The following is a 15,963-nucleotide window of genomic DNA, read 5'->3' as shown; positions in this document are numbered from 1 at the left end:
AAGAAAGAAAGAAAGAAACATCTGAGACAAAAAAACTGAAAAAAGTGTAATGGAAATGCAAAGATAGGCAGAGAGGCCTGTTATATCAGATGACCCTGTTATTGCTGCATAAATGACTTTATCTTTTTATACAGTCAAGGAGGAATTACCACTACCCCAATTCAAAAAATTTTTCTTTACACAAATTTGTTGAAAATACAGCCTCAGAATTTTACTCTATTCTACCATAACGAATATGGGAATAGCAGCTATCCCTCACTGAGAGCCGCCTGTTGAAACAGGTTGAAAAAACTCAGGCTCAAAGAAGGTGATTTACACCAGTCCCCAGTGAGTTAGAGCTGGGGTTGAATTGAAACGGATCTATCTGACTCCAGGCCCCGGGCTGCTTCTGATGTATTATTCCTGTGACCCTGGGAAATTTCACAAAGGAAAATAAACAAGGCTAAGAATAGTCCAGTGGGTTAAGTTTGTTCCACACTGAGCTGTGTGTACAAAGCTACTGCAGTGGCTATGACACCAGAGACACTGAGGCAGCCCTACAAGCCTGGGAGACTAAAGTGTTTAAAATATTTTGTGAATTCGCACCAGAAGAGGAAGGGGCTATACTGATGGAGAGAGTACTGTGATCTACCCATCCATGTCTTCTACAACATTTCCCAACACTAAGGACCCATGTGAGGATATCTATCGGGGCCATGTACCAGAGTCGGAGAGAGAGACGAAAGCTGTTACTGACTTCATTCGAAGCCACTTAAAATCACTCAAGGCCTATATCACCTTTCATTCCTACTCCCAGATGCTACTGTTTCCCTACGAATATACAACAGAACTGCCACCTAACCACGAGGACCCAGTATGTAGAAAGAAGTTTGTGGTTTATGCATTGACACCACCATGGACTTTCAGTCTGTTCTTCATTAACAATATGGGTTATGTTGAAAGAATTTCACATTTTAATACCAAAGAAAAGCAGTAATGAAGTTTTCTTTAGAGTTATAACCATAATCCTTCATTTTTCATGTGATAAAAGTATAGAGATGATGAAATATTTCTATGTGATTCTAAAATAAAACCAGTGGGAAGAAATGTCTAGACAATCCAGGGTAGAATTGCATCACTACCCAGATCATTATGTAGTTAAACATTTATTATGGGTCATATCATAAAACCACACACAGCAAAAGTCTAACAGAAGAGCAAAGATATCTGTGATTCTGTCCTTATGACACCAGGTTTAAGAGGATCCACTGGATTGTTACCCTGGTGACCAACTGGGAAATGATATTATTTTACTCTCTAAAGAAAGATGAATGTTGGAGAAGCTTCCTCACTAAACATAGTCTTTCCAGAACTCTGATTCACTAAGCATACCTCTCCCTTTATATGAAAAATAATCCTTTTAGCTTTAAAAAAAAAATCCCTCCACATACTGAGTCCAGTGAATCACAAGAACTGGCAATGTGAATGAATGAGTATCCATAAAAAGGAATAAACATAAAGAAATAATCAATCCTCCCATGTTTCCTTCATATGCTACATCTATAGCTTTTCTTCTTCCTTCCTAATTACAACCCTTAAATAGAATTCGTGCCTCATATCGAATTTACCGAGTATCATAATTCCTCCAGGTGGTAAAGATACCTCGAGACAAGTGCTGGGCATAGAAGCCACAGGGCATAAATCTGCAAAGAAGTAAAAAGCTAACCTTTTCAAACAATATGGCTTCTCTCTCACTTACCAACTTTACATTTCCCTGTATGGCCCCGGAAGATGACTGGTTAGCCAGAGACGGGTAAGATTCCTCAAGGGAGGAACAACCTAAGACAGGCACAGTCGCAGGGGGGCCATCAGGTGAGAATTTGGGGATCAACAGAGGTGAGGCTCAGAACCTCACCCCCCCTGCTTTGAGAGAAATCTTCTGCATCCGTGGATGTCTTGCTGCCCTTGTCTAGCCTGGATTGATACTTGGTCCATAGGCACACACCTGATCATCTGATCATCTACATTTGCCCTCTTACAGCACTAAACTATGTTTTCTACCTTTATCTTGCATCTACCTACCACTTCAGCATTTTATTAAAAATAAAAATAATAATAATAATAGGAGAGGTGTGGGATCAACATATAAATCAAGTACAAAAATCAAACGAATATTCATATTTGACCTGATTGTTTATAGGTCATAATGCATGATCAAAACTGAAAGTTTCTGTGATGAATGCCCTTGTACTGTTCACCATGTAAGAATGTATTCACTGTGCAAGAATTCGTTCACCATGTAAGAACTTGTTTGTTATGCTTCAGAAGATTGGAGACTGACGAGAGTTGGGCTTGAGATGGATTAATGATTGTACATTGAGCATTGACCCCCCTATACTGAATTTTATTGTTGTTAACAACCATTTGATCAATAAATATGAGAGATGCCCTCTCAAAAAAAAAAAAAAAGGAATAAACATGTTTAATTGCTGTAAAAAAAAAGAAAGAAAGAAAGCTGATAAAGTTCTCTATCCCAGATCCCATGTGGGCTGACAAATGTAACATACTCAGTAAAAGATGTTGTTCAAATGCTACCTCATCAAATTTTTAATTTTTATAAAGAGGTCACAATTGTCATTCTCACTTCAGTCAACTGTATTCAGCACAACTGCATTTCATTTGAGTTGGGGCAGAGATTTGAACCAGTCATTAAAATAATTTATGTGTATACAACAAAGAAAATATATAAGCAATAGGTAGCCCACAGAGTCATCTATTTAACCAATCTGGTTGAGAATCTGAACCCATGAGTTTGATTAATTTATGCAAACATATAGCAGTGCAATTTCAATCTGCCTTAGGAAAATGGTATTATGGATTAAAAATTAAAAATATACTCAATCCACTTTGAGTAAAGTAAAAGCTGTTACTCAGCAACTAAAATGAGTAAGAAAAAATTATTTCTTTGTTACATGTTTTACATATGGACTAAAATTAAAATCTTCATTTAGAGTACAAATATGATAGTGACTATATTCCATTACAGCTCATTCCACTAATCATTCCCAACAAAAAACACTAATATGTATTAAAGGTCATGAAATGCCACTCTGGAAGAGAAACTCTAACTGAACTATTTTTAAAAGAAGCCAACCACCTTTCTGCCTTTGGCATGCTAAAATGAGATGCGGAGAAAGTCCTACAGCAATGCGGACCATATAAAGAAAAAGAAAGGAGTAACATGGGAAAAATGGACTTTGGAAAAGACAACTACCTGAAGCCAAAAACAATCTGAGAGGAAGAAGAAAGAATATGTTTTTTAGGAGGAAGGAAGGGAGGAGAGAAAAGAAAGGGTAGAAACACAAAATGAGACAAGATATTACTGTTTATAACGGATATCACATTTAGATCTTCACAATGACAATATTTCTTATTGAAAATAAATTTCTCATTTAACCATGTATTTGGATCTTCAAATGCAAAGAAAACTGGTAACACTGACTTTTTTTTATCTCCAGTAAATTAATGGCATTTACATAGCATACTATTATTCCACTCTAACTTCCCTTTCTCTCCAGGCCAAAGTTGCAAAGATTGGCACTGATGTTCTATCAACTCGATATGAAAGCCACTACATCTATGGCCCAATAGCAACAACAATTTGTAAGTCTTTCCTTACTTACTGTGTCATTTACTCTAATTCTTTTTTATAAATATTGAAGAAAAATATAGAATTTATAAATTAGGATTAAACACCTGGAGTTTGAACTTTAGTTTTAACAGGCAATTCTGAATTAATATGTGAATCTAGGGCACAGATTCTGCCCTTTTGGGGAGTAAGATTTTCCTAAAAAAAAATTATACTGAACTTTTATAAGGTTACAAGGTCAACATTAAGTTATTAAATCAAGATGAATTGACAGTTGAATTCATCCACCTTCCTGTTCCCCATGACCAACAATATTTTATCCTCACAGCAACTAACAAGAGTCACTTTGGGCAGAATCGATACTTTTTGTTTAAACCATTTAACCTAATTGGACTTTTCCTTCCTTGGCCTAGTCCCCATGCAAGCAGTCTTTCCTGAGTCCCTGGTGGAAAAATGGTAGACCAGTAGTTTCAGCCCTGTCAAACCAGCTTCCTGTCCCTCGGACCAGCCCTTTCCTACTGTGTTCAACTGAAATGTACATAGTAAATTAAGAAAGGAGGTCATAAGGTTCTAGCTTTGTTGCTTTGTTTCAGTGTCTCAGCACTACTTCTCACTTTTCACTATTTTTACACTGTCTTTGTGTGTTTTGAAACATTGACTTAGATTTCTTACAAGTCAGGCACTGCTTAGCTCTTGATTTTCACAATCTCAGTTAATCCTCACAAGACCCTATGAGGTGGGCAGTGCTCGCAACTAGTTAAACTGGGTTCAGTCCCAGGTTTTTTAACAAAACCAACACCCATGATCTTGACCACTGTGCATACTGCTTTCCCATCTGGTTTTCTAACTGGCCTTTTCTATTTTGATGCAATGAAAAGAAATTCATCTGATTTTCACCAAAGACCATTAATTCACACCTTGGGAAATGAGATCATTTATGCTCTTATAGCAAGATTACACTGATCTTAGTTTGGAAATACTATAGTAAAAAATCACCTTTTCTCCAAACCATTTCTGAGCTTCAGTTCTTAGGCCCAAACCTTACAGAAAATTCCCAACGAAACTGCTTACAAAACCTTAACTTCCTAAGAAAATTTAATTCCTCAAAGGCAATTCTTTCTGATTTCCTCTCAGATATAATAATATCTAGCACAGTGCAAGACACAGAATAACACCAGAACTAAAATCCATAAACTTGCTCAATGAAAATGGTGCCCTGATTTATCCAAAAGAGGGAATATGGATTGAAACCGCAGACTAGACTTGATTTAGCCTGCATCACTGTCTAGAGCCATGATATCCAATATTTTTGGCATGTTGCTATTTCACTTTTGAACATTTCATGAACAACCCACCCTCACCAAATACACATGCTCATATTCATTATGCATTTAGAATTTGTTGGATGAGAAAAATATATGTGCATATGAATCCATGGATTCCTTGTAACACCCTACCTGGCCATACCTTATAAATCACTTCCAAATCTATGCTAAAAGTATATACTTGGAACTGCAAGTCTATACCCTTAACAACTATTATAGAATTTGAAAATGCCACAGTTATCACATATAGCTTCTAGAGCCCACTTATCGGAAGCTTCTTTGGTGGTGTTAAAAAAATGACTCAAAAAAAAAAAAAACAGGCAAGTTCCATTCCTAAAGAACATTCACTAGCATTCACCTATCAGCCAGTTGTTGTTAAAGGGCTAAGAGAAAGTACAAGACCTGCATCCACCTATATTTTGCTGCAACATAGCCATGCCAGGGATTCATTACATCTACAAGTGATTGACAACAAGATTTCAAAACAGATGATACACCCAGATACATATGTATCTGAACAGAAAGTGAGCAAAGTGAAAAACAAAAGAACAGACTAGACCACCAGTTTAAAGTGGTTATTTTAAACTTAGTAGATATGAGAAATAGCAGGACCAGATAAGCCACTCAGACACAGTGTAAGAGCAACTTACATCATAAACAGAAAAACACACATATTCTTGGCAGCAAAGAACAAAGGTTCCAAACAGGAATAAACTTTGCAAATGACAAATAGAGCATCAAATTATTATTACTCTTACACTTTCCACATATATATATATATATGTATATACCAGCATGCCAAAAATTTTGGATATCATGGCTCTATAATATATATATATATATATTATATATGCAAATTATGAGCACATTACAGCTATGAACGGCATTGTACCACAATCATTTAATAAGCAAGAAATCATAGAGTGCCTACTTAATTTGGAGCTTTGAGAGGTAAGTTAAAAGGGTTACAACAAACTAAATGCTCTCAAGGAGTTACACTATAACTTAGAGGAACAGATAACCAAAGATACCATAGCTCCATCAGGAAGTGACTATGTCACTTTCAAAATGGGAGGATAGGGTGAAAAGGAATTACTATTCGTAACAGCCATGTAGCAGTATTTTAAAATTTCCTTATTATATTACCAGTTTTTTTTAAGGAATTCAGATTTAGAAAGAATTGCCTCTTCTATACAGGGTTGCAGCAGCTTGATAGATGTTCAAAATTTTTAGGAGTGACTGCTTTAATAAAACATCTGATTTGAATGTTAATCAAACATTCATGAGAAGCAGTGGGTAGCAAAGTGGTTGACTTGGTAAGACTAGACAATAAGGCCATCCCATGATTAAATTTGAGCCTTTCCAATATCCTGATTGTCACTTAACAGGTCCCAGGATTTGGGGAAAGCATCTAGCATTTGCCAGTATTTTTCTCTCTTTGATTTGACAGAGACAAAAGAAAAGGACTGAGAGAGCATTTTAAACCCAAATTGTGAAGACATCTCTAACCTCCAGTCAAAAAAAAGAAATATGTGTACAGTTTGAGACTAACAAGCAAATACAGCAAATAAGTTAAAATTATAAAATTTGAAACCAGAAGGAAACAGAAAATGATCTAATTCACGGTTCTCAAGTCTAACTTTCCATGAGAATTGTCTGAGAAGCTCTTAAAATAGGAGGATGATCAAGCCCAACCCCCAGTCTGGTTTCATTATTCTGTGATGGGACCCAAGAATTCTCATTTTTTAAAGTACTGAAAGTGATTCTAAAATGAAACAGGTTGAGAAGCATGAGAAGCACTGAGCTAATCATAACCCCTCATTTTTAAACTGTAAAATTGAGATACAAAAAGATTTTATCACTTGGGTCAGAATAGGAACAAAACTCAGAATTCCAGGCCAGAGCCAAATGGTGTATAGCTGCTTTGCAACAAAGCAGCAATGTTTAGATGGCACAAAAATTTATGTTAAATGATTGTGAAATATTGATGGCATATCCATTCCTTTACCATTTTAGAAACAACTGAATATAGTACCTAGTTAGCAAGAACAGTTCATTGAATTGATAGGAACTAGGCAGCTTGCATCGTTAATAGCATGATGCGTCACATCATGAGTTAAAAAGTTAATTTCAAAGTGTCTTTCTTGTTGCCTAGTAAGTGGATGAATCAGGAAATCAAACTCAAGTTGCATATCTTCAGAGTGTGTTATTAACTGTTGTACTGTATTACCTACCTTACACCATCTATAGTCCTCCCAATAAGTCTTGAGTTCTACAAGATGATTTTTTAACAACATTGCAAGATCTGCCTATTTCTCAACCCAGTACTGTTTTCCATACTCTACTATCCTACATTTTGAAAAAGAGAAAATCAAGACTCCAGATTTGTAGCTCACAACACCCGATCTCTACTAAGAGACATTCAAACTGAGATTATGTTAAGGGGCAGCAGAAGTGCAGAGAAAATATTTCATTTCATGTCCTTGTGCCTGTGGCTTCAGTTCTTGTTTTAAATGGAATTTTCACTTAGTACTGATGTAAAAGTGCAGGTTATTATGTTTAATGCATGTTAATAATAGCTTTTAAACACACACACACATTAAGTCACCAGCATTACTTTATTTGGATTTCTTGGGCTAAAACCAGATTCCTAGTTTAGTTCAGTTTTATCTTGACTTGGTTTGATTGTGTTACAGTACATTCCTTACACCTAATATGCCTTGAGTAGGAAATTTTTTAAAATGTCAATATGCAAAGAAAATATCAAAAAAAATCATCTTGTAGAACTCAAGACTTATTGGGAGGACTATAGATGGTGTAAGGTAGGTAATACAGTACAACAGTTAATAACACACTCTGAAGATATGCAGCTTGAGTTTGATTCCTGACTCATCCACTTACTAGTTATTTGTCTTTGAGCAAACTGCTTAATCTCTCTGTGCCAAAATTTCTACTTCAGCAATTAATACATAAATCATAGTATTATGATAGGAATTAATTAAATAAATTAACATATATAAAGCAGTTAGAAAAATACCTGGATTTCACAAGTGATATTATATTTTTATGAATATGTAGACATATTTTAGTGGGTACAGATGTAGACAAATAAAAGGCTAAGTTCAACAAATTTTAAGTCCTATAATAATATATTCTTACAAGTAAAAAGTTTCCAATGTTGCATTTATTTTATGCCTTAACATAGTTTTTGTTTGAAAATTTAAGGTTTCAAAGATACAAAAAGTGCTATCATAAAATAAAATGTATTACACTCAGTAATATCACACAATTATGGAAAATCACAAATTACATATATTCTTAATGACCACTATTAATGAAAAATTTCACATTAAGAAAATTTGTCAATATGGAATAGCTATATTCTAACTTTTTGAAACCACAACAGTTTACTGAGCTGCAAATGGAGAGCTAGTACAGCTAGTAATTGGCCAAGTTTATGAAAATATCTAGTACACTCTCAATCATCATGCAACATTCAATTCCTATTTACCCTGCCTCCATTGCTACTGAACTCTTAACTTCATGTGCTTTTCATGTAATGAACGTAAACTCAACTCTAGCTAAAAATGGCAGCCTTCTTGATCACTAAATCCAGCGCAGTTATCTCAGCCCACATGCTCCGCAGGCTCCCTGCAGCACTGGACCCTGCTGATATCCCTTCTCGCCCTTCCTCTGGCTTCCTTGACTGTGCACTCGCCTGGCTTGCCTCCTCCTCTTTTTCTGCTCTGTCTCTGCTGACTGCCTCTAAATGTAGACATTTTTTTTAAATAGGTACAATAAACAAATATAAGGTTCTCTCTTCAGCCCCTCCTCTTCCTTCTGCTTCTTCCCTCATCAGGGAAGTGCACTCTAACCTCACAAGCTGGAGCCCACATTTCCCACCTACTGAGGCACCACACCAGGTGGCTCAGCTAGGGAATCACCTTTCACCCATGGTACAACCACTAAGAAAACTGTACAAATATATCAAAAACATTATTATAAATAAATCAAAATGGAATCCTAAAAATATTCTTGTTACCAGAAGAAAGCAATAAAAGGTAAATAGAGGAATGAAAAACAGAGGGAGCAAATAAAAATCAAATGATTAGATGGAAGATTTAAGTCTCACCAACAATTTACCTAAATTTTTAAAAAGACAGAAGTCAGCAGAGTGGATTTTAAAAATATGATCCAATACACTGCCTACAAGAAATTCACTTCAAATATAACAAGTTGAAATAGAAAGGCTAGAAAAATATGTACCATGCAAAACATTATTAACTGAAGGAGGAGTGGCCATATTAAATATCAAATAAAGTAAATTTCAGAGCAAAGAAATTTGCTAGAAACCAAAAGGGGACATTAATAATGACAAAAGGATCAATCCACCAAGAAGACACAATGGCCCTGAATGTGTGCAAGCCAATTTCACCTATGACATTTCTGCCAGTAACTTCAAAATTCATTTTCCCTAGCTCCTTCCTGAATGTGTCATCGATGCTTAACATACTCTTTTATCTTCCTCCCTTACCCTTTCTTTTCCCCATCATTACCCTCTGAGTTCCTGTTTCTGTTAATACTATGCAGATTTTTTTCAGCCATCCAGATTGAAATCACAATCATTTTTACCAAATTCTGTGGCTCTTCCATTCCAATGTTTCTTACATAGAGCCCTCAATTCCATTCCTAGTGTGGTGACTCTACACTAGCTCAGGCTTTCATTTCCCAATACTTCCAAACTGATCTCTACTCTTACCAGTCCATATTAAATATCCTAAATAGAGCACAAAATGGCTATTACTGCCTCCCAAACAACACTTTGTGCTGGTTTATCAGATCTTTCTGAGCTTTGCCCACAAACTCTCACTGCTCCATCTCCTCCAGTCCAGGTGGATCTCACCGATCCCTAAAAACACCTTCATGTTTTTCCAACTTTGTAGTTCATCTGCCAGAATGCCTTTCACCCATTCTACTGGAAAAATAGCAGACTCTCTTTAAGGCCCTCCTCAAATACCACCTCCATCATGAGGGTGGTGTCTGAGCAGGTGTTGAGCACAAAATGCCATCCTCCTTACCAAGCATGATCTCTTTTTTCCTTTAAACCTTCATAAGATATTGTAACTTTCCTATATTGCTTACAAAATCTGCCCTGTCTCTATTGATTTGGATCTTTGACTTCTCTCTCTAAATTGTAAATTCCCAAAGATACCAATAGCATCTTCATCTTTGCACCACCCACCCTCCACAGGGCCAAGTAAAGTGCACTGTGCATATTAAAGGCTTACTAATATTTGAATAATGTAAGAGCCAACCCTCTCTTTCCACCAAAATATTCCTTCTTTCTCTTCATCACAACTTTGAATTCTTATCTTTCAAACTGTAAATGTTAATATTGATTAAACTCACTACTTGTCCTAGAACATAAATGATTTCCTATACAAAAATAAAAAGGGTTTCTATTATGTAAAGCAAAAAATACATAAATAATTCATAGTATTTACATGCACTTGTATAAATCTTATACGTATATAGCCTCCAGATGTGTTCGTATTTTCAATCTTTACCAAATAATCACATTCTTAATAAAATTTCTTAAAAATTAACATGGAAAAGTTGGATTAGGGAATTAAATACATCTTTAAAATAGTTTTTAAGTTTCCTTGACCTTTTCACTATAAAATAATTTACCCTAGCCACATGAATAGCAAGAGATCTAAACTGTTACAAAGAAGGTAATGTTGCAAAGCTTGTATACATAGCTTTCCTTGGTGGGTTTTCAGTGACCCATGAACCCTCCTCAGCTGGTTTCCCTATCTTGCTTGCACTTGCTCAAACTACATCCATCTGTGAGAATGTGTGTCCTGGAAACAAACTCAGTTTAGAGTATTGACCAAAGCAAAATGTAATTTTGAAAATGCAGCGCATATTAAAATGTGTGGTGGACTTCAAAGCCACAATTATTTTTTACTCAACACTCTATACTATACAGACCACTACTCCCATTCATTACTGCAATTAACTGTACACATAATTATTTTTTATTGCTAATTTTACACCAGTGAATTTCTGTTTCAAGAAAAACATCAGCATTTGTTTCTAATTAAATATTTACTGCTTATGTTTTACAGACCCGACATCAGGTTCTTCTTTAGACTGGGCTTACAACCTGGGCATCAAACACACATTTGCCTTTGAGCTCCGAGATAAAGGCAAATTTGGTTTTCTCCTTCCAGAATCTCGGATAAAGTCAACCTGCAAAGAAACCATGCTAGCTGTCCAATTTATTGCCAAGTACATCCTCAGGCATACTTCCTAAAGAACTGCCCTCAGTTTGGAATAAGCCGGTTAATCCTTCTTTGTGTCTTTCACCAGGAAGTTAGTCTTCAGCTATCCCTAGATGTAGTTTCCACATCACCTGACTGGGACCCTCTCTTGCTCACTTAAGCCCAATAGTATATCTTTTTGCTTTTATTTACTGTCAGTTGCACCTTAACAAACAGCATGAAGTGAAACCTTTTAACTACCTTTCTCTGTTCCAAGTTTGAACCCAGCACAAAGTATTACTTCAAGTACTTTGACAGGTGATACACAGAGGATCACAGAAAAGAAATGAGAACCCTTAGTTTCTGCAGAATCAGATTATCCATGTGGCTTGATCTTTCCATGTGCTCATATAATAAAAATAAAACACATTCTTCTGTTTTTGACAAACTATATTCTCTACATTTCTCTAGAAGCATTAATAACCAAGTATTAATGGTTTTTATACAGCCTATGAATAAGAAAGTATATCTTCAGTTTTCAAAAACATTTTGCTTACATATATATTTTTTTAATAAAACTAGACATTGTTTATATCTTCACAATAGCAAAAGGATGTCCTAGCAGGAAATAAAGTGGTTCATATAGAGACGAATCTCCATGCTTTAAACAACAAATCCAGTTCCCATCAACATAATGTACATTAAATTCAAAAGAGTTTAATCTAACCTATCACAATCAGAGGAAACCACCTGCCACAACATCCCTTGACCAAGGACAATCAGAAGAATTTATTGCTTTTATAGTCTATAATTCTGTTGTTTAAGATAGTGTTACAAAATACCTTTCCCCAACCTTAATTCTCCAACACTTCATCATTTGAAGTACAAAATGCCATCCTCCTTACCATGCATAATCTCTTTCTTCCTTTACATTGGTGTCTATACATTCTAGAAATCCAAAACCCAGATGATTGACCAGAACTTGAGGGACAAGTAAAGACTTCCTTGATTTCCTACAAACTACTTCTCAGAATATTCTGGACAAAATTTTTAAGGATCCTGAAAGATTCTGAGAAACCAAGTCAACAAAAAACCTGGGACGTTCCTCCTGAATCCTTTACGGGCCCACAAAAGAAAGAGTGCCATCATATCTACAAAATAATGGTGTTTCTGACAAGTAAGGAGAAAGGTAAAAGTTTCCCATGCAAATTGTCTAAAGGAAACCAATCAAACAAAATTTCTTTACAGGTAGAGGGAAAGGTGACAGAGTCAATAAAGTAAAAGACAAAACTGTGGTTATAAGGTTAAATTGTCCCTTAGAAGAAATATAATGTCTATATCTAAACATTCAGCATTCAAAACCAGCTCAGAACACAGAAATGCAAATTTGTTCCATTAAATATGCCATATGGAATTATATACTTATGCACACTTGTTACTCAACTAAGGACTGAAAGAAATTCTAACCTTCAAATTTACATAAATATTTCTAATTCCACTGAGTCTTTAGCTGTAGGTGACAGAGATAATACCAACTGTTGAATATCATCTGTGTTCATCCACTATTCAGATTATAAAAAAACACAAAAGTTCTACATACCATTTTATTTGAGCTGTATGGGGTTTAATGATTCTTTCCTTAATCAGAGAAAAATCATTTCAATGGCTAAAAATAAAAAATCCTAACAAGACCGTTCTTTATCTTAACTGAATAGCTTTTGCATGACATCCCAGGATATTTTACTTCTTTGACTTATGATCTGCAAAAATAAATATGTGAAGAAAAATATCTACATTAAAATTTAAAAACTAAAATTTCATTTTATTTATGGGAATGTTTGCATAGTCAGTGCTGTGAGCCTCCCCTTGTCATTTCTCATTTGTCAGAAAAGGCTTTGTACCCAAGTTATAGCTTATACTGTCTCTTACAAAGTTCTTGACAGTACAACTCACAAAAAACCTAAGTCATCATTCCCTTTTGAGGTTTCTTAGCACCAAATTCACTCAAGGAATACTGTTTCATATTTTGAAATTTTATTTTTTCATGGCAATGGTCTAGACTGAGACACAAGTCTCCAATATCTAAGAAGATGAAACATCTTACTGAATATTTTTTACTAATGCAAATAAATGAGTTTCCAGTGGGCATTATGACTCCAAGCTGATTATAAAATGTCATGTCAGCAGTACTGTCCCATATCCAACATATTGTATACATTCCTATAACTATGTAAGTGCTCATTGGCTAAGTAAACATTTGGCTTTTGACAAGAGTTTCTGGTTCTCATTTAAGACAATTATCTATCCCTGATTTTCTTTGAATGACAAAAATAAGTGAGTAATTTCCAGCGAAACTTGCCACAGATTACTGAGAATACACAAATTCTCTCTGTTCTCAGGCTCTTCCCTATCAACTTGTTCTTGTAAAAGTGTTTACATTATTTTGGTCATTCCAAATGAATGGATATTAGGCTTTCCTAGACATGGGAAAGATCAAAGACAAAGAATTCTTTTTGATTCCACCATGTGGTTCTCAGTACTATAAACTAACCTTTTACTTTTAATATAGAAAATATAAAAAGGAGTTTTCCTAAAAGAGAATATGCATTGGCTCCAAAAATCTGCAATGAAATAAGGTAGTATTAAATTGATCATGATCTCCCAGGATACAAATAATAAAAAGCAGCAGCAGTAAGCAATCTCAGTAAGACACTCATTTATTTGAGCATCTATAAGAAGCAATGGAATCACCTCACACCACTTAGAATGGCCACCAACCAAAAGACAAGAAATAACACGTGTTGGGCAGTATGTGGAAAAAGGGAACCCTCCTACACTGTTGGTGGGAATGCAATTGGTGCTGCTAATATGGAAAGCAGTATGGAGGTCCCTCAAAAAACTAAGAAATAGAAATACCATACTATCCAGTAATTCCACTTTCAGAAATTTTCCCAAAGGAAACAAAATTCCTGATTTGAAAAGATATATGCACCCCTATGTTTATTGCTGCATTATTTACAATAGTCAAGATATGGAAGCAACCTAAGTGTCCATCAGTAGATGAATAGATAAAGAAGATGTGGTACATATACACAATGTTATTCAGCCCTAAAAAGAAAAGAAATCCTGCCATTTGCAAGAACATGGATCTAGAGGGTATTATGCTGAGTGAAAAAAGCCAGGCAGAGAAAGACAAATACCACATGATTTCACTTATTTGTGGAATCTAAAAACAAAACAGCAGTAGACTCATAGATGCTGAGAAGTGACTGGTGGTTACCATCAGGGAGGGATTGGGGTGGGTGGTGGAGAGGGAAAGGGGGGAAAAGGGGCACAAAAACTCTCAGTTATAGTATAGTTGGTCATGGGGAGGGTAGTACAGCATGGAGAATATAGCCAATGATTCTGTAACATCTTCCTGTGTAACTGCACTGGTGGGTGAGGATTTAATAATATGAGTAATTGTGGAACCACTGTGTTGTATACTAGAAATCAATATAAAATTGTATATCAAGTATACTTAAATAAATAAATAAATAAAAAGAAGCAATGGAGTCCAGAAACTGTGCCTGACCTTAGAAACTATTAGCTTTTCCCCAAAATCTATTCTCCCCTCTTCCCTAGTAATGGGTCTCCTAATTTTGAACCAGGCACATGGTCACTCAAATAAAGGCCAATTCCAACCATTTAAATAGAGGTGTCTCTCAGATTGTTCTGGCCGGTGGGTTGCAAGAGAGAAACATCACATGGCAAAATCGAGAAAGCTAAACTCAAAGACCTCTGGCAAACACACTTTGGTCCTTCTTTTCCATTCCTCTCTTTTTCTTTTTGGCTGGAATAAATTGCAATGACTGGTGCTAGGCAACCATATTCAATCATAATATGCTCTTGAGAACCAAAGCAAAAAATATGACAGCAGCAGCCTGGGCTCCTGACAGTTGGTATAACAATCCATGTGTGTCCTGGATGGAAATATTTAGAGTGTGATGTGGTGATATATAAAATTGCAGGACTGGAAATCAAGAGGTTTAGGTTAGAATCCAGAATCTACCACTGAATGTTATCCAGCAAGACACAACCATCCTTTGTCTGCCCTGCTTATCTCCTAGATTCCTGTTAGGATTTGAGATAATAGATGCTCACCAAAATAAGTCACTGATTTCCATTTTGCTTGTATTTGGGACAAAGTACACTTACCTTAAAGAGAGTTGGCTCATGAAGCTCCTAACTGAAGTAGGTGGTAGGCGGTACAGAAACAATGGCACAATTGCTGCTCTCAAGCGTGGTTTTTCCCCAAGGTTCTGCTATGATTGGATACAAAGTAAGTGTGCGTGTGCATATGTACATTTTCCTGCATGCAAAGTAACCATCAGATTGTTACAAACTAAAGAATAATGATCCTCAAAAGTTTAAACACAACTGAAAACAAAATTCAACATACTTAAAAAAAATTTGCACGCATAAAAATTAAAAATTAACTCCAACTCAGGGATCTCAGAGTTTGTACAGTAACTCACTTCTTTCTTGCTATCATTCGTTACTGTATTTTTAATTTGTTTTTTTAACAATATCCAGAAATATAAATATAAAACACTTTTTAGGTGACTGAAAAATATAAGACATTTCTAATTATCAAAAACAAGAAAATTAAGTACCCTAAAATTTTGCAAAATGACTAAAGTCTGACCATTTTTTTTTATAATACATGGCCTGAATGCTTCTGTGCTCTACAAGGGCTCCCTAC

At 35.6% G+C, this 15,963-nt stretch overlaps 1 protein-coding gene across 1 annotated transcript in view; it reads left to right on the top strand.

Moving 5' to 3' along the window:
* Positions 1–14,483, top strand: part of CPA3 (carboxypeptidase A3) — a 44,521-nt gene extending 30,038 nt beyond the window's left edge. The window contains 3 exon segments of the mRNA XM_017647102.3: positions 651–853; positions 3,558–3,642; positions 11,085–14,483. Of these exon segments, the coding sequence (XP_017502591.3) occupies positions 651–853; positions 3,558–3,642; positions 11,085–11,272 (476 nt within the window). The 3' untranslated portion in view covers positions 11,273–14,483.
* Positions 14,484–15,963: the final 1,480 nt, after the last annotated feature.

This window comes from Manis javanica, chromosome 3, assembly GCF_040802235.1.
Source record: "Manis javanica isolate MJ-LG chromosome 3, MJ_LKY, whole genome shotgun sequence".
Taxonomy (NCBI): Eukaryota; Metazoa; Chordata; class Mammalia; order Pholidota; family Manidae; genus Manis; species Manis javanica.
This window is presented reverse-complemented; position numbering and strand designations above follow the sequence as displayed.